General features: G+C 50.2%; 10 protein-coding genes across 10 annotated transcripts; 6 read left to right on the top strand and 4 right to left on the bottom strand.

Moving 5' to 3' along the window:
* Positions 1-895: 895 nt before the first annotated feature.
* On the top strand, positions 896-1,294 carry N7517_009150 (uncharacterized protein; the record flags this gene model as incomplete). The annotated part of the gene is made up of 1 exon (XM_056726873.1): positions 896-1,294. One exon carries the CDS (start codon positions 896-898, stop codon positions 1,292-1,294), a length of 399 nt encoding a protein of 132 aa, XP_056575445.1.
* Positions 1,295-1,797: 503 nt separating this feature from the next.
* Positions 1,798-4,357, bottom strand: N7517_009149 (putative R3H domain protein; the record flags this gene model as incomplete). The annotated part of the gene is made up of 2 exons (XM_056726872.1): positions 1,798-4,251; positions 4,307-4,357. The coding sequence occupies 2 exons, from the start codon at positions 4,355-4,357 to the stop codon at positions 1,798-1,800; spliced, it is 2,505 nt and encodes an 834-aa protein (XP_056575444.1).
* A 760-nt stretch (positions 4,358-5,117) lies between these two features.
* N7517_009148 (zinc finger CCHC-type containing 10) lies at positions 5,118-6,103 on the top strand (the record flags this gene model as incomplete). Its single annotated transcript, XM_056726871.1, has 3 exons — positions 5,118-5,239; positions 5,271-5,396; positions 5,461-6,103. 3 exons carry the CDS (start codon positions 5,118-5,120, stop codon positions 6,101-6,103), a joined length of 891 nt encoding a protein of 296 aa, XP_056575443.1.
* Positions 6,104-6,505: 402 nt separating this feature from the next.
* N7517_009147 (CCDC12/cwf18 family protein) lies at positions 6,506-7,108 on the bottom strand (the record flags this gene model as incomplete). Its single annotated transcript, XM_056726870.1, has 1 exon — positions 6,506-7,108. One exon carries the CDS (start codon positions 7,106-7,108, stop codon positions 6,506-6,508), a length of 603 nt encoding a protein of 200 aa, XP_056575442.1.
* Positions 7,109-7,415: 307 nt separating this feature from the next.
* On the top strand, positions 7,416-9,818 carry N7517_009146 (pentatricopeptide repeat protein; the record flags this gene model as incomplete). Its single annotated transcript, XM_056726869.1, has 1 exon — positions 7,416-9,818. The coding sequence occupies one exon, from the start codon at positions 7,416-7,418 to the stop codon at positions 9,816-9,818; it is 2,403 nt and encodes an 800-aa protein (XP_056575441.1).
* Positions 9,819-10,146: 328 nt separating this feature from the next.
* N7517_009145 (protein kish) lies at positions 10,147-10,636 on the bottom strand (the record flags this gene model as incomplete). The annotated part of the gene is made up of 4 exons (XM_056726868.1): positions 10,147-10,170; positions 10,230-10,311; positions 10,374-10,483; positions 10,634-10,636. 4 exons carry the CDS (start codon positions 10,634-10,636, stop codon positions 10,147-10,149), a joined length of 219 nt encoding a protein of 72 aa, XP_056575440.1.
* A 120-nt stretch (positions 10,637-10,756) lies between these two features.
* N7517_009144 (putative transcription initiation factor TFIID subunit 13) lies at positions 10,757-11,878 on the top strand (the record flags this gene model as incomplete). Its single annotated transcript, XM_056726867.1, has 2 exons — positions 10,757-11,327; positions 11,391-11,878. 2 exons carry the CDS (start codon positions 10,757-10,759, stop codon positions 11,876-11,878), a joined length of 1,059 nt encoding a protein of 352 aa, XP_056575439.1.
* Positions 11,879-12,664: 786 nt separating this feature from the next.
* Positions 12,665-13,027, top strand: N7517_009143 (uncharacterized protein; the record flags this gene model as incomplete). The annotated part of the gene is made up of 1 exon (XM_056726866.1): positions 12,665-13,027. One exon carries the CDS (start codon positions 12,665-12,667, stop codon positions 13,025-13,027), a length of 363 nt encoding a protein of 120 aa, XP_056575438.1.
* Positions 13,028-14,082: 1,055 nt separating this feature from the next.
* Positions 14,083-15,669, top strand: N7517_009142 (ankyrin repeat domain-containing protein; the record flags this gene model as incomplete). Its single annotated transcript, XM_056726865.1, has 1 exon — positions 14,083-15,669. The coding sequence occupies one exon, from the start codon at positions 14,083-14,085 to the stop codon at positions 15,667-15,669; it is 1,587 nt and encodes a 528-aa protein (XP_056575437.1).
* A 776-nt stretch (positions 15,670-16,445) lies between these two features.
* On the bottom strand, positions 16,446-17,654 carry N7517_009141 (eukaryotic translation initiation factor 3 subunit F; the record flags this gene model as incomplete). The annotated part of the gene is made up of 3 exons (XM_056726864.1): positions 17,487-17,654; positions 16,724-17,436; positions 16,446-16,668 (listed from the first exon to the last, which is right to left on the bottom strand). The coding sequence occupies exons 1-3, from the start codon at positions 17,586-17,588 to the stop codon at positions 16,446-16,448; spliced, it is 1,038 nt and encodes a 345-aa protein (XP_056575436.1). The 5' UTR covers positions 17,589-17,654.
* Positions 17,655-17,732: the final 78 nt, after the last annotated feature.

The raw sequence follows: 17,732 nt of genomic DNA, 5'->3' as shown, positions 1-17,732 counted from the left end.
TTATCACATATGCACTCTCGCAGGGTGTTTAGTAGATAATATCTATCTCAGCAACATCTTGGTTATTAAAGATAAACTGAAGCTTACGAACTTTAGCGAGTCTATCTTGTTACCACCAACGGCTCAAATGGATACCGTATGCGAGGACGGTTTGACTGCTAAGATTGAGATCCTTCAGCTTGGTTGGATTATCTACTCGATTGCTACTTGGTGCGTTCATAATCATCGTTTCTTCAATCGGCTTAATACACCTTGGCCAATTCTTGAATCGTTTCCTTCTACCGATGATCTTTTCCGTGGCCTCATCATCGGAAAGTGTTGGCGTGCAGAATATGATAGCATGGATGCCTTGAATGAGGAAGCGCATTCTTCATTGCGGATTTCTAAGGAAGGCTTAGCCGAGATGAGAAGATATAGATATAGGCTGCATTTACTATGAGAAGAAACTGCGAGGAAAGGAGACAGGAACCAGAGAAGGCTGTCTCGGACATTTATATGTACAATTTTGACTGCTGTGATTTAGTCAGAGCCAGAAACTGGGTATAATCAGCAAATCAAGTATTTAAATGCTTATTTTCTGTCTACAGTCTCAGGATAGACATCACCAGCCGTCAAGCCCTGATATCAGGCCAATCCGGGGGCCAAATATCTACATACAAGCCTCAATCCACTCAAAACTCAAAGCATCTAGCTTTGACTTGATAAAATGAGATTGTTAACTCATACCAAGATACTTCCAGCTAGACTGAATCTATCAAATGTTCACAAGTATGCAATATCAACTCACCAGTTCACCTGACAACATAGACCATTTGACTAACAATCCAGCCTGATAGGAAAACCAAACCAACTCAATCCAATAATATCCAGCCCCTGAAATAAGGGTACATCCAGCATGACGACTGAAGAAAATCCCAACCAAATCCCGTCATCTACAACCGACACCTACAAAGAAGTCAAAACCGCGCGACCAACCCCAATTGAGCGCGACAACGGCGACTGCACATTGCAGGTCGATGACCGGGATTGTACGTTAGAGACCAGCGATCGAGATTGCACATTGGAGACCAATGGCCGGGACTGCACGCTCGAAGTCGACAGACGGGTCGATATTACCAATAAGGAAGCTGTCAATATCAACCACAACCAAGCAGATGAGAGCGGTGGTCCTGGGTTGAGTATTCCCGTGCAGCGCAAGCGGAGACCTCATCGGAAATGGTTTATTTGTGGTGTTAGTATTGCGGTTCTTTTGGTTATTATTATTGTGCCTGCGGTGATTGCTACGAAGCATTGAGTTGATGTGTATATGCGTTTTTGTTTGGATACTTCGACGAGGCTGGGCTGTTTGAATTGGGCATTGGATACTTCGATATTTTGACTAAAGCGACCTGGCCTGATGGAGAGGAAGTTATTTGATACCAACTTGAACTTACAGACGCTGGGTGATCATGATAGAGACGTTGCTTTTATTTTTGTCTCCCACTACAAGTCTAGGTGCCCGTTCAAATCAATCTGGCTGACATAGAGTAGGCAAGTAAGAAAGAAAATCACTTGAACATGCAGGTTCATGACTAGCTAAGAGCGACGAGGTACACGCACAAGAACCCGGATCGCCATGCATTGTATTGCTGTAGATGCAAACCTTGGAACACAGCTGCCGCATGTGAACAGATGAATCTATCCCATATACTACAGGACAACGGTTCATATCTCCACAACTTCCAAAGGCCCGAGGGCCACATCACAAACAGATACAACACAAATAGTAGTAGAAATGCGACTAAAGCATAGAGCTTTTTAGTTCGGCTTGGAGACAGTTGTGCCTCCCGAGACCACAAGTGGTCCATTGCTCACTGCTGGAATTCCATTGCTGCTGTATGTTGGTGCGGGGACCGAGGCTGGAGCGGGTCGGTTTTTCAGGTCAAAGTCGGAGGGGACTTCGGATGGCGGGGGTTTGGGAGGAAGATGAGCCGGGGTGCCCCATTTCGCGATCGAGTCTCGAGGACCGGTGGGCACTCGGTTGGGAACCATAGCTGGGGTTGGGTCCATGGGCCGGTTAGGGATAGGTTCCGGATACCCGTGCCATTGTGATTGCATACTAGGTTGCATGTTGCCATACGGCTGCATTGTGTGTTGACCTTTGTTCGGGTGACGCCCGGGAGGAGCACCGCCGGGGATGAATGAGCGGGTTTGCGGGTTGAAGTGAGATCTGGCATATCCTGCTTGCATTGCTGCGTGGGATCCAGCAGAATTTTGGAGACCGGGATTCATATGTTGCCCGGGGTATTGAGCATAAGGATATGCGCCCATATTGGACGGCATATTGGAGCTCATGTTAGGACCCATGTTGGTGCCCATGTTTGAATTCATGCTGGGTGGCATATTGGGAGCCATTGGCTGCTGAGGATAGTTGGGCCAGTGGACAGGCGGTCCATTCCGCTGGTGCGGGGACTGCTGGAAATTTGCGGGGAAAGGAGGCGAGTTCCAATTGGGGGTTTGTTGATATGGCGCCACATTGGGCACGGCATAGTTGTTCATTGCCGGCGAGGACGCGTTCGAGGACGGCTGGTTCATCATCCCTTGCTGGTTCATCGATGCGTACCCGGAATACGGGGACTGCTGCGGCATGTTTCCTTGCCACGAGCCATTGGAGGGCATCTGGGGCGACATTGCCACTGGATACTGGGAGACACCATTCATGTTCATGTTCGGCTGTGCAGGGTAAACAGCCCCATTCTGACCAGATGGCATGTAACCGACAGAGGGCAGCGGTACGCCAGGTCCGACCAAGTAAGGGACTTGGTTTGGGTACGAGCTGTCATTTACAGCAGCATTGTACTGAGTAGCACCATTTCCATATTGCACCGTTGGTGGGTAGTAGGTGCTGAACTGCGAGCGAACCTCAAAGCTGTCATCATGAGGAGTTCGCTGCCTCTGGCTCTTCTTGCGGCCGTTCGTCGAACTGGAGCGTGACATGTTGGGATTCGAGTCACCGCTGGCCGGATCCGACTTGGCACTGTCGGGAAAATCACGGAAGATTCGTTCACGAACTTCCTGGTATTTTGCCTCCCGTTCTTCCCTTGTCAAAGCCATTCGATCTTTAGCGGGCGTAGCGCCAGATGAAGATCCGTGGCGTTCTCCATCTGGTCCACTATCGCCATCTTCCGAGTTGGTTTTTGATAGGTTTGACGAACCTCCAATACTTCCTTCGAATTGCCCTCCATCATTTCGGCGCATGATTTTCATTGCCGGAACAGCTGGGGGTGGAGTGCTATTACAAGCAGCATGCACAGCAGACAAAGGAGTGGGTAGCCGGCAGAATGGTGTTCGATGAAGCCTGACCGATGTCACATTATTGTCGACAAAATGTGTTAAGTGATAGTAATCACCCAGCTTGTGTGCAAGAAGTCGCCCAAACGCGTTCGAGGGGGGCAACTCCAGGGATTGCTCAGTGCAGTCCTTGATAAAGTACCGAATCTTTTCCTCCAGTTGTAGGATCATCAGGCGATCTTTCGGTGATTTCATTGCCTCTAGGAGTTTTTCATCCGGCTCTAGGGGAAACCCATGTAAGATCTGACCATCTTCAATGCCATCGGAGTTGGCTGGAATCACGAAATTATTCGCGACTGAATCTGGAGGAATTGCACCATCCACAGGCTGGGTACCGTCAAAGAGAGGGGGGACGGGCAAAATGCCGCGTGGGCGCGTAGGAATGTCATCTCGATACTGATCCCGAAACACACGACTGCCGGCTTCGGAACCTGCCACTGAGTTTGGAGCCCCAGAAGCAAGTCCAGAAAGTGACTCCTCTTCGTCAATGGCTTGGACACTAGCACTGTCATCTGGACGTACAGAGTCCTTTTCATCCATTGCGAATGTCGTCACCGAGGCAAGACTCTTGGAATCGAAGTTGGTCATTTTTGTGGATGAGGTAGAAAGGTGAGTGCGATCATCTTCAAAAGAGTTCTCCCGCTTGAGCAAGCCATTGTCTTGGCCACCAATGAAAGAGCTTGAGCCATCATTGTGCTTCTTCAAGGTGAGGCCGATATCTTGTACGCCTTTCCCAAGATCATCAACAGCTAGATCAATGGAACTAGCCTCTGGCGTTTTATCGAGAGTATGCTGGCTGGGCAAATCTGCACCGGAGCCATTTGCTTCTGAGCAGGGTGGTTGTTCTGCTGGCTGGCATATTTCGTTATCATCAGATACCGAGGAAGAATGTGGGTTGTGGGGTGCGGGCATAGCGGCAATCTTGACATGGAATTAGCGACAAGCCACGAGGCAGTGGAACGAAATCTTGACTTACCTTTGCAAAGGAGAGAGGGCCGTCTCCGCCTGGGGGACTTTTTGATGCCATGACAACACTCCGCGGGATGATCGGTGAAACTCTTTAAATTTCACAAAAGAAAAGAAATCCGAGATCAAGTCAAGCAGCGGCCACACTCAGCACGCTTCGGATTCGCAGATTTGACGAAGATCGAAGTTTGTTTGATTGAAAGTAAAGTCGCTGCGTAATTTCGTTTCACACAAGCCCAAAACGAAAGACATATCTCTGGGGTAGGGCAATCGCCATGGAGAAAACTGTGAGAAATGCGCATTAGCACTATGCATGGTGAAACGTAAGGAGATCCATAGGCTCAACGAAGAGAAATCTCCACTTCAACGAAGCAAAAGATCTAGGCAGATCAGGTAACGGTGCCTTACATGATATCAAAGCTGGCTCATCGTCAGGGAGAAGACCTCGTACTGAGTTTTGAGGGGATGCTCCAGATCCGGTGGATATTTGAAGAGCCGATCAACTCTATATCATCCGTCCGAGATGGATGACGTGAAGGTTGACAATGAACTCCGAGATCGAGAAGGAGCGTTGGAAATCCGAATTCTGACTTCTTGATTGCCTGAAGATTCGTGGGCATTATGCCGCGCCCGACCGCCCTTGGCGCGCGCCTACAATTTCCCTTAGGCTTCAGAGGTTAACAGCCGCCAACTTGCGCCGATCAGCTTTACATCGCATTTTACCTTTGTTTCTGACATTGGGCGTGTTAATATCCCTATTTTGGACTTAAAGTATCCGATAGTCTAGCATTATACTATAACCTACAACATCACGAGCTCCAATGAACCGATATCGAAACGCCCCGAAGCTCGGAGGCTCCAACTCCAACAAGGCCACCGCGACCACACTGTGCCAAAAATGCCTCGGACGAGATATGTGCACTCTTTCACTTACTCTTCAGAAGTTTGACTAACTCCAATCCACGACACTATAGTTTTGATTGCAAGGCGTCTGCGCAAGAGCGCCCATACGTCCCGCGACCTTCAAGAACTCAGCAGCTATTGAACCCAGAATTGATGCCCAAGCTTTCCAGCGAGAATCCAAATGAGCTGCTGCGGAAGTAAGTTCGGATCATTGTCATTTCTGCACTTTTTTTTGGAGAATACTCGCTGACTTGTATGAAGAGAGGGTGTTGCGGACGAACTACTTGCTACCCGGGAGGAAGAGCGCGGCCGGAAGAGAGACCTTGAGGATATGACAGATCGCAACGCTCAGTCTCCGAAGCGGGCCAGGTCCCTCTCAGTGGAAACAATATCCACAAATCGATCCTATTCCTCATCTCCCCGCCGTAACAAACACGGCACAGCCGACAGAGGTCGTCGAGATGATTCCTCAGAACCACCTACAAAGTCCCGAAAGAGACGCTACAGTGATTCTACAGAGGGTTCTTCCGGGTCAGTCCATTCAGGACCAAAGGACCGCTCACCCTCCCCGGAGCGCACCGACGACCGAAACACTCGGCGACGGAGACGAGAATCTAGTCCCGATGAACGAGGTCGGCACCGTGGAGCAGGAAGACGTAGCGAGCGAAGAGACCGCCGAAGCAAGAGTGTGGATAAGGAGCGAGTGAAAGAATCACGTGCTACGACTCAGGATGTTCCACGAGACCGTTCATACCGTGATCGAGTAAGCCCACCACGCCAGTCTCAATCTGGACGGTCTAGGCCTGATCCTATAACGCAGAAGAGCCAACCTCCTCGTGAACGAAGCCTGAGTCCTTTCAGTAAGCGCCTTGCTTTGACTCAAGCCATGAATAACAGACGTTAAATTGAAATGAAAACACTGCTTTGCAAAATTGGGGCGTTTTTACGGCGCAAAATCTTCATGGGGGACATGGTGCCAATTCATGTTCCATCGGTATATGACCAAGTGTATCATTAGTATCTCCATCTTGGAGTTTGAAAATATCTGTCACTCGACAGCGGAACCCCCCAAAAAAATCAATAATGATTTCTGAACAACACTAAGATACACATGCTCATTGAGAACCTAAAGTTGTAAACCTCCTAACGCCTCATTTTTGTGCGCAATATGCCCATGGCATCAATTGGACGCCTCAACCAAGACAACAAAAAGAAAAAGGAATAAGTTAAATGGAATATAGACAATTACAGGTGGAGACAGAAGACCTAGACAACGCTCGCATTCCTGCAACAAAGGGTATCACGTTCAAATCGTTTCTTCGTCGCTCTTCTCTTCCTCTCGCTCGCGCATATGGATGCCCTCAACGAGCGTCTCACCCTCCATACCCACTTCCTCTCCCTGGTCATCTCCATTAGACTTGGGCCCACGTGCCTTCGCAGCACGCTGCGCATCCTCTACCCGCTGTCGCACAAGCCGGGCAATTGCATTGTCCGTTCGTACATCGAGAATCTTGAGCTTTTCGTTCAAATCGCGCTTCAGATCCCAGTTGGGTTTCTTAGGTTGTAGTTTGAACAGATCGATGGGTTCGTCGGCACCTGCGTCCTTCTTGGCCTGTTCTGCTGTGGCCTTTGCAATTTCAGCTGCCTGTGCCTCCAGCGTCACCTGGCCCTCTTGCGGGCCTTGCTCGAAGCCTAGTTTAGGGCCGCGGGTCTCGGGGTCGTAGTTGCGGCCGGACAGATATTTTGTGGTTACATCTGGTGTGGCGTCGGCGTCGGGCAGCTCTTGGTCTTCTGTGCTGGCCTCATGTGTGTCTTGCTCGGGTTGCTTGCGCTTCAGAGCTGCGAGCTTGGCGAGCCGCGCTTTGCGGTCGATGGATGCCGCATCAAGATTGGCATGGTTTGACGACATGTTTTCGAGTGAGGGTTGAACTGATAATGGAGAGGATATCTGGGCTTGAGGAATAGGAAGTAAAGTGACTGAAGTTACCGGAAGAAAATCCCAAGCTCCTCCGCTGCTTGGAAGTTGAAGGACGATGGAGCCGATAAAAGTAGATGTGGTGCGCCACACACTAGCCACGGCAAAATCGGGCGGAATGGCGGAATTCAACTTTCTGTCCGGCATTGGACTTTGACTTCTCTCTCCACGCGCCATACTTGACTTATTTTTCTTGGTTTTGGTCTTTCCCCCACAAATGTCTGCGAATACAAGCTCCTGAATGTCATCGTGTCCACACCAACTCGTTCGGTCCCGTCTCAACGGGTTGCTCTCACAACAATGTCGGACCCCAGGCCGATTGTATCGGGAGTCGGGGACAGCGAATGTCGGTCATAGAGTGCGCCTCTCCACATACAATGCTCCAGCCATCCTAGAACCTGGCATGACGCATGATGCTCCTGACCCCATATCATATCAACACAACCGCGATTCAACTGACAGTTCACATCCGCCGACAAACGAACAATCAGATCAGGTCGCGACAACTCGGTATGACATGGGCGATGGCCGATCAAAACCTTCACCCCAACCACGAAGATCACCACAGACACCGATTATAACGAATGATAAAATGAAAAAGGTCGCCTACGTGCGACATGCTGATCCCAAGCTTGTGGCCATGGCGGCCGAGAGAGTCAACCGCGAGATCTTAAATAAGGGTAGACATTTGACCGATCGAGGGTTATATCTGGCGCTTGCGATGCGAATGAATTCGCTATACACGCGTGAGCTAGGACTCCGTCAGTGGAAGGAGGCATACGGAGCCATTCACAAGGCCACGACATATGGCCGTGAGGTCTTGCACAAATCTGCATTGCCAAAGCTGAGAGAAGATGGTGAGCAACTGCTAGGGGTGCTTCTTGATGACTGCCAAGGCAAATTTCGAGAAGCATGGTTGGCAATGAACCGTTCTACCAGGGCCTGGGCCTGGCAACGCCTGGCCATTTGGCTGCTGCAAAATAACCCGGCAATGGCCTTGGAGTTTTTACTCGTCACAACCGAGCCACGAGATAAGCCGGACTTGACTATGGTCGTCGATTGCTTGACATACTTGGAGAAATTTCACTATGAAGAGCTCCGGGATTGGGAGAAAGGTGCCCACACATTTGAATCAGTTGTTGCAACTACCCTGGACCCGAAGGACTGGCCCATTGTCTCGCCACCACAAAAGGGTATTCGGTTTTATATTCGCCGAGCAGGCTTTTTAGGTGTCTACGAGAGTTTCCGTTTAATGAACGAGCGAGGCATTACGATGGAAGCGCAAACAGCACTTTGCTACATGTACCGATTCACACAGCTGAATGACGTCGAATATGCCCTCAGAGCCCTCGAATTCATTCCCAAAATCAACGACCCTGAATTTTCTATGGACTCTGAAGGAGTCCTCCGGCACTGTTGCAAGCTCCTGACCCTGGACACTGTTGAGGATAAAGCTGGAGCACGCAATTTCCGGATCCTCCCACGGCTTCTCAAGATGGGTGTCCAGCCAGACCGGGACATGATGAATCTCGTGCTCGCCAATGCTTACAAAACCGGCGATCCTCAATTGGGCTCGGACATGCTTCAGTTCATGAAGAATCACCACCACGAATTCGATTCTTATACATACTTGACTCTCCTTACTGATGCGGTATCTCGAGGCGACCGGGGTCGTGTGGACGAGTTGGTGCGGGAAGTCGAGATGAAAGAGGAGCTACGAAACAACCCCTACATTTTCAGCAAAATCTTCCACGCCCATTTCACTTTCACCGCCAAGCATATTGACCCCGAGAGTGATCCCTCGGGAGTTTTCTACTCTATGCTCGACATGTACAACAAGATCCACGACATCACACCGCTCAAAGAACTCCTTTTGCTCCCCCCCCAATATACACAGCCGCCAACTCAAGGACTTGAAGTCAAAATCCCACCTTCTCCGGTATCCCTGTTCCTTATGATCGCAACATTCTTCCGCTGTAGGAATCGGATCTCACAAGTGCATCACATGTATGACAGATTCCGCGAGCTCGTGCAGCAGGGCCACCCATCCATCGCTCCTCTGGTCGAAACCGACCACGTCTATAATGAATTCCTCATCGCCTTCCGCAAGAGCAGCCGTGGACTGCGGTCGAGCATACGTCTCGTCGAAGACATGCTTGACACATCTGCCATGCCGAAAGAGACTACTGCTGGTAAGCCTCTCACGCACATCTCGCCCACACCTCGTACTTGGACCATCCTCCTCAGCGCCTTCAATTACAGTCGCCAGCCCGATGCAGCCGAGAAAGTCAAGGAGATGATGGCTAAGCACGACGTGGAGTACAACCAGGTGACTTGGAACACCATCATCAACGGATTCGCGAATGCACAGGATATTCCTGAAACCGCTAATGCAATCACGAAGATGGAAAAGGAAGGATTCGCCATTGACCACTACACAATGAAGAGTTTGCGTTATCTCCGTGACCCTGAACGCCTCTGGGTGGCGATCGAGGAGATGGATGAGGGCCTCGATTCGCATGGAGCCCATAAGCTTCTCGCCCTCGAGCCTGCATCTGATGTGCACAGTGATCAGCAGGAGCGCGACGAGCTCATTGACAGTGGCTTGGAGAAGTTGGAGTCAAAGTTGAAGCCCAAGATGTAGGATAGGATACCCTTTTGTCTTTTATTGTCGCCTTTTGTGGGCTAAGCAACCTGTAAGCATTTTGGACGCACTGGTGTTGAAGAAGTGGCTTTGAACTTTTTTGTATATTTGGATATCATGTACTATACATTGCATCATCATGAACTTGTTGTTCGTTTGAACCTCTTATTGCATCTGGGAACTGTCACATGGAGTGGAAATAGTAATCTCGTAATCTTCACTCTCAAGTTACTTGAGGTTTGATTGTCACGAAGTCGGAGACTACTACAACCCATTGATGCCCCATGGAAACTCTCCTCTTCAAACACCCATTGAGAGTCAAGCAAAGTTAACCACCGAAGAAGATCGAGACCTGCATGCAACATTAGTATCTCTCTTCATACATCTGGACTTGCGGAGTAAGGAACTTACTGCCATCACAACACAACATATGCTGACATACGGGCTAAGTCGCTCTCCGACTCTAGCACATTTCCAGAATATCCCAAAGACTCTGCATTTAATCGTCAGTCTTCCCATCTTTCATCACCGGATCCGCCTCAAATGAGCACATACCCATTCTGGTTCCGGTCCATGATCCCTGGCATTATCGAGTGTGCATAGCTGCTCGTGCAGATGATCAAGAGGATCACAAGGAGCAACGACTGAAAGTTGAAAAGAGCAGACTAGGTGAGTGTGACAGTTAGCACATTGTGATCATATTGTCATTGTGTATTGTCATTGTCATTGTGGTTCCAACGCAAACGCAGAGTCGCATGTGCTCCCCACCACAATACAAGCAGTCCCCATCAATTTAACCATTTGCAAAAACTCACCATTTTGTGCAGTGAAATCTTCGCCCGTCACCTTGGGCAAAGAAGCAGAGCGACAGTAAGTTGCCAGGTAGCTTGCATGTGCCAAGTTGCTAACCAACCCCAGTCTAGCATATTCTGCCCGTCATGTCCGCCAAGCGCACAGACCAAACGCCCAAGCGGGTATCGTTTTCCCTGCCGGGCCAGAGCCCAGCTCCGCTACCTTCCACACCAACTCAACGTGTGCCTTCATACACTGGGTTGCAAACTCCGGAATCGTCAAGTGCGACCCCAAACGCGCGCTTCCAGACTCCAAACACCGTCTCGCCAACTCCAAACCGTCGCTTGCAAACCCCGAACACATCCTCTCCAACTCCAACCACTCACCTTCAAACTCCAAACACCGTCACACCAACTACAAACCGTCGCTTGCAAACCCCGAGCAGCTCCTGGTCGACTCCGAAAACTGCTTCGCTCAATCCGCCTCGCCGGCCTAGCTCTAAACATCTTGTCTCCACCCTCCTACCCAACTGGAATTTCAATGAGCAAGACACAGCGTTAATCCGTGCCGGATACGAACCTCAGTGGACTCCCAAGCCACTTGACACATCTACCTCAAGCGAAAAGGGCAAGAAAGATTCCGCAACCAAGTCCGCCATGGCTGAACCACGTGCACGTATGGCCCGCCACAAGGGCCAAATGAACTTCCAGAATGAGCGTAAGTTCCTGCAGCCCACAAACATCTGATCAAACCAATATCAATACTAATCTATCTCTACAGTCCGCCTGCTGCTTCTCGCCTACGGCGACCCCAGCCCACACCCAAGTTTCCCAAACGAACCACTCCCCGAGACAGTCCGTGTTCTGGACGAAATTGTCACCGACTTCGTGCTAGAAGTTAGCCACGGCGCCGCGCAAGTCGCACACCACGCCCGCCGTCAGAAGATCAAAGTTGAGGACTTCCGCTTCGCACTGCGTCGCGACCCGAACAAGCTCGGTCGTGTCCAGGAGCTGCTGCGCATGGAACGTGAATTGAAGGAAGCCCGCAAGGCATTTGACCAGAATGATGATCAGGTTGCCAAGGAAGCTGGAAAGAAGGGCGCTGCCGCTGCCGCGGCCGCTGCTGCTGCTGGTGAGGATCCTGTGGCTGCTGAAGCTGCTGCTTCTGCTACTGTTAAGAAGAGCAAGGGCAAGGGAAAGCGAGGTGCCCGCCGTGGATCCGATGCTACTGAGGAGTCGGTTTCGAAAAAGCGCAAGACCAATGGCTGAATATGTACCCCTAATCACCACCACCTACTGCTGTTGTGGGTGGGTCTACGGGTCACGATGAACATGACTTAATGCCCAACGTGTGTTTCTTTTCTAAGCACATATGTACTATTACTTTTTAGCCTTGAAATAACCAGAATTTAAATGGAAATGGATACTCAAATTGCCAATGCCCACTTCGTTTATTACAAGAAAGCTAAGACCAACATCATTCGTCCAGTACGTCTTCTCATCCCGAGTCTCTACAAATGTGCTGTCGTGATCAACCACTGGGACACACCGAAGCCTTCACCGCTGTAACCAGTGTAAAAGACCAAAATTCCACGGCACTTAGAACGATACTTACATAATGTAGTTCCTCACAGCGTACAGCTCTAGAGTCCACGGGTATCAGACTATATACATACATTTGTTCCTGGTCAAATTAAAGTAATCAAGCTTTGGGCCTATCCGCCTTCTCCACAAACATCTCCCGTAGATTCTAGGACGGGCTACCATCCTAGCTACGGCCTAGACTAACAAAAATCTCACCAACTTCGACCTCACCTCACCTCGCTTCACCTCACCTTCAAATGAAATCTCACCATGCTCAACTGCCACTCCCAACTTGATAATATCTCCGACCCTGGACGAGTCTCTCTCCCAAAGCCCGACACTACTTGGTTGGTTTTGAGACTTGGACTGGCAAAAAATAAGACAAAATAATACCTCCCAACACCAACATCAGAGCAATACTGGATATAAAACATCAATCACACCGCCGACTGCAATAAACTGGCCCAATGGATGTTCTACATAAATGAACGAGAGCGTGCGGACCTACCATATCACCACGTCATCAAATACGACGACAACGGCGACTTCGTCACCCCACCGGCCGACATACGTCTGTCAAATGCACTGGGTTTCCTGGTAACTGCTACCGACACCCCAATTCTACACCCCGATTCCCGGTCGCCATGCAAGGTGGCCTGCGGATTTCAGCCCCATGGGTGCTATCTATCCCGAGAGATGGTCAGTCGGTCTCCCAGTTGTCATGTGGGCTTTCCGAATCGTATTCCTGCCGGTGCACGGCGACTATTATCTGTTGTGCGGGACTCCTCTTCGACACTACAGCAAGAGCTCCCTCTTGGTACCCTGATCGGATGATATCAGGATTCAGGAAATCTTCCTTCGCAACTACCTTCTTGGAGGTATAGTCCTCTAGGAGATCTTGCGTCATATGCAAGAACAAAAGCCATGACATGGTGTACCAACATACCAACAGCACTATCCACCGTGTATTCTGCCTCGGAAACATTCGATGCGGATTCCCTGAAAACTAGACACCTAGCCAACTAACACAGCAATGGGGTCTCGACTTTCTCTCAGATAGTGATTCCCCCCAAAGCCATATTGTCAGCACCCAAGCCAGGTCGCTATTTGAGCTCCCAGGGAGAGAAAAACACAGGACATTCCTCGGTAGACGAGCAGCGAGGCAATCAAGACACCCATTCTTCCTATCTGGCACATAAGGAAACGCCCACCCAGCCGAGCTCAGCCCCCGTCTTTCTACTCTCAACAACGGGGAATTAGGGACCGTCAACATGACATGCACAAGAGGACGACGAGGAGCGTAACGACGAAGCTAGAGAAGTTGAGTCTAAGCGGCATAGTGATATATCGTATATCGGCTTGAACCGGAGGCTAGAACAAGCACGCGATTTCATGACAGATGAATTTATTTATCATTGGGCTCGTTTGATATCTCGTACTCTTCCACTGGAGCCTCGTACTCGTTCTTGATTGTCGCTCGTTGATATGATTGAAACGAACTCCTGAAACTAGATCACGATCCTTTTGTATAATTGTAGTGATACTTGGTCCTTAGCTTTGAAATCCCAGTATCAATCTAAACTACAAGGAGGTATGGATAAACAGCCCATCAGAACAGAACCGGAACTACTGCTTCGAATGGCAAAAAATAGCAAGGAGATTAATTCTGTAGTTATCGCCATTAATGGCCTAATCCCCCGGGCATGAACAGTGGCAAACATCTATAGTGTCAATGTTACTCTCCATACTTTACTTCGTTCGGCTTGTGTTTACTTAGAACCTTACAGGGCTAGACTAATGGAGGTACTAACTTATATAGGTGTTATCATGTGACTGCGTTCGATTTTATATTCTTTTCCTTTCTCCAGATCAAATGCCTTTTCGCCAGAATGTCGGACTTTTTTATTACCACGTCAGACCTGTTCACTGGCCTGTCAGACCAGGAGCGCCATGACCAGGACGGCATTATCCGGCTGCAAGAAAAGCGAGAAAGGAAGCTCCTTCAAGCCATCCGCAAACACAATATCGCCAAGGTCAACGCACTCCTCGCAGATGGTGTTCCACCTGATGGCAGCTCAGAAAGAGCCCCGTTGCAGCTCGCCGTTCAATTAGGCAGACGCGAAATTATGCAACTACTCATCCAATACAACGCCCAGTCTCCGAGCAACCCCGGTCCCGACTCGGATGACGACGAGTTGCTCACAGCGGCCGGCCGGGGCCGCGTGGATATCCTAAAGATGCTCATGGATTACCGCAAGAAGCTGGGCTATAAAGGCACTGCTTGGCCAAGCCATCAAGGCGACGAGCCCATTCACCGTGCTGCCAGTTGGGGGAACTTGGAATGTCTGAAGCTATTGGTGCAGGAGGGTGCCACGATTAACCTTGAGAATTCACATTGGCAGACACCATTACATCTTGCTGCTAGTCTTCCGACTGGAGTGAAGAATGGATTGCCGGTTCTGCGGTTTTTACTCGCATCAGGCGCAAATGTCAATGCATTGACCACTACGGGTAACACGCCCATTTTGATGGCAGCTCGTGCTGGTAATGAGGCCGCTATTGAGGAATTACTCAAGTCATCGCCCGATCTTCGCCAAGAAGGTCAATTTGGAGAGACGGTTTTACTTGTTGCTGCCTCACATTGTTCTACGAGAACGGTGCAGATGCTCGTTGCGGCGGGTGCTGATATCCACTTTCGGACTCAGTTCAATGCTTCTGTTTTACATCTAGCAGCCGAAGCTGGCAAAACCAAGACCTTCAAATGGATCCTCGATAACAGCAACCTCACCATTAACGACCTCGACTGTCATAACTGGACGCCGCTACATTATGCTGCGTGCAAGAATCAAGTGATAATGGCCAAGTACTTACTTGAAAATGGAGCGGATTCATCAATCGCATCAATCCCAGGAGATCATACCCCTCTCCATCTGGCAGCTGCTTATATCGATAGCCACAGCCACAGCCCCCAACAAGATGACGCACGGGACGATCCATCTTTAGTTGAGTACCTCATTCAATATGGCGCTGATGTGATGGCACCGGGAGACAGTATAACTCTGCGCTTTACGGAATGGATCCCAAAGGCGTCTCGGACAAATAAGTACGCGAAATCGGAGGGAAATACGAGCCGATCTAACACCATCTACCCGCTCCACTGTGCCGTCGTGAGCGGTGCCATCCAGAGGGTAAAAACGCTTCTATCCGCCGGCGCAGATATTCATGCCCGCACTGCCCCAGAGGGAAAGACAGCGCTTCACCTAGCTGCGAATAATTCACTCCGGAAAATGGTCCTTTTCTTGATCCAGAGCGGCCTGGACTATCGGCTGACTGATACTGAGGGACACACGATGGTCCACTATCTCGCTCTCGCAGGACTATACGAGCCCGTGAGTGTGAAGGAGTTTCTTGTCGCCGAGAACCTTTATGATCCCTCGATGGAAGCTGAGCTTATTAGACTTGGACCTGTCGAATAGTCGCCGTATAATACTGAGACCAATTTTGTTTTTGTAGAATCCAGATGAGGAATGATCCGAGCATGTTATGCAGTATATTGTATAAACAACAGAGAAGCAAACTAAAATAAACATACTGTTGTTACTATTACCATACGATCATATGGTTGTCTCGTGTGTATGTACTGTCGTAGCCATGGCTGGAGTAGTAAATGGGAAATACGAAGAAGCTCTAGAACTTTTATGTCCATTTCATCATAACTGAAAACGCCGCGCCTAGAAAGATGCGACTTCGTAAACCGGAGAGATCGACTCTCAGCAGATCCATCTCTCATCTTCAACAGTCTAGACTCATCACCCCCGAATATTCTCTATCGAACGGTAACGACATCGTCACCCTCATCAACCACACGTTATACCAATTTTATTGATATTAAATTGGTCTCAACACCATGACACCACGTGCTGAATACCGTCTTTGGACGTCACAACAAGCCGAGTCCGGAGGCCGTTGACGGGGCGTGACCAGGCCGCAGTCCGTGAGCTCCGGAGAGAACATGTAAGCCTCGCGAGGAAAAAAAAGAGGAAGCCGGAAAAAAGGAAAAGGGAAAAAGGGAAGAAGGTGGTAGAGGGATAGTAAACAAAGAAGCGAAAGACCCAAAAGTAATAACGTCAGGGAGGGGTGAGATAGAAAGGGAAGAGAACGCGAGACGAGATATCGACGTTCACTTGAAGGGGAGTGCTCCTCTCGCAATTGGTCACATTATGCATCAGCGTTTTTTGCTGTGGGAAACCTCTCATGCGCGGGCTTCCTCGGTGCGGTCCTGGCGGGGGCGGCCGCCTTGGTTGTTCTTGCCGCCACGCTGGTTGCGCTGGTTATCGCCGGTGGAGGGACCTTCGGCGCCAACGCCGCTGCCGAGGGTAAGCTGGGCAGTTGCTAGGCGAGTGGAAAGCTCCATCTGTGTGCGCACGGTGTTGGCAAGGTAAGAAACGACCAGGACATCCTGGATGTGGTTGTTGCTGTGGAAAGTTAGTGATAAGCAACATCAGAAAATATAAGGCGGATTCAACGTACAAGTCACGCTCAATGTCGGCAGGCTCGACCTTGGGAGCGAGAGCGAGAGCGTTAAGCAAGAACTGTCCCATAGCAGTGGAAGCGGGGGTCTCCTCGTCGATCACGGACTCGACGTAGCGCGAGACGCGGTCAACCATGGACAGAACCTCCTCAATGGCGCGCTCGAGAGACTCAATGTCGGAAGTAACGGAAGTGGAACGATCCTCGGCATCCTTGGCGTTGGCGATAGACTCAAGACCGCTCTTGTCGGCCTCGCCGTATCGGAGCTCGTAGGGAACGGGGATGAAAGCAGCGCTGTCGGCAGCACGCTCAGCGGTGACACCAACGGGGGCGGAAATGTAGGCGCGGGTCTCGAGATCCTTTCCAGCCTCGGTGGAGACAGTCAGGTGGACGGCGGGGTGAGGCCAGGTACCATCACCCTGGCCGCTGTAGAAGTTTTGGATCAAGGCGGAGAAAGTGTTGAGCTCGGAAGCAGTGGCGTACCAGCCAACCAAGACTTCGCGGGGGTTGGCCTTCAGGTGCAAAGCCAGCATCTGCTTGTGGTATTCCATATCGACCTCGACCTGATCCTCAGCCTCGGAGTGGCCGACGGCGAAGGCGGATCGGACCTCGACCTCACTTCCATCCTCAGATCGTGTTCCGAGCAGTGTACCGATGACACGCTCTTGGTCGACATTGCGGCGAAGAGAGTGATCGAGAACTGAGAAGATTGCCTGGAGGAGGAATGAGCTTTACCCCTCAGATCATACACATCGCAACATACCTGGGGTTGAATGACCACGTTCAGAGGGGCAGTGGTAGGAGCGGTCCCCACGCTAACGGGGCCGAGGGGGCGAGCGAGATGAAGGAAAGAATCTTCGGCCATGATTAATTTTGAGATGGATGGAATATCTTGCAAGTTTCAAGATCCAAACTTCAGCCTTTCTCGGAGGTTCAATTTTTCCTTGAAGTGGAGTGAGCCGCTCTGATTGTTCCGATTCTGTTGTGTGTGGGAAATTTCGCGCTAAGA

The sequence above is a fragment of the Penicillium concentricum genome (assembly GCF_028827145.1).
Source record: "Penicillium concentricum strain IBT 3081 chromosome Unknown utg000004l_segment0_segment0, whole genome shotgun sequence".
NCBI classification, from domain to species: domain Eukaryota; kingdom Fungi; phylum Ascomycota; class Eurotiomycetes; order Eurotiales; family Aspergillaceae; genus Penicillium; species Penicillium concentricum.
This window is presented reverse-complemented; position numbering and strand designations above follow the sequence as displayed.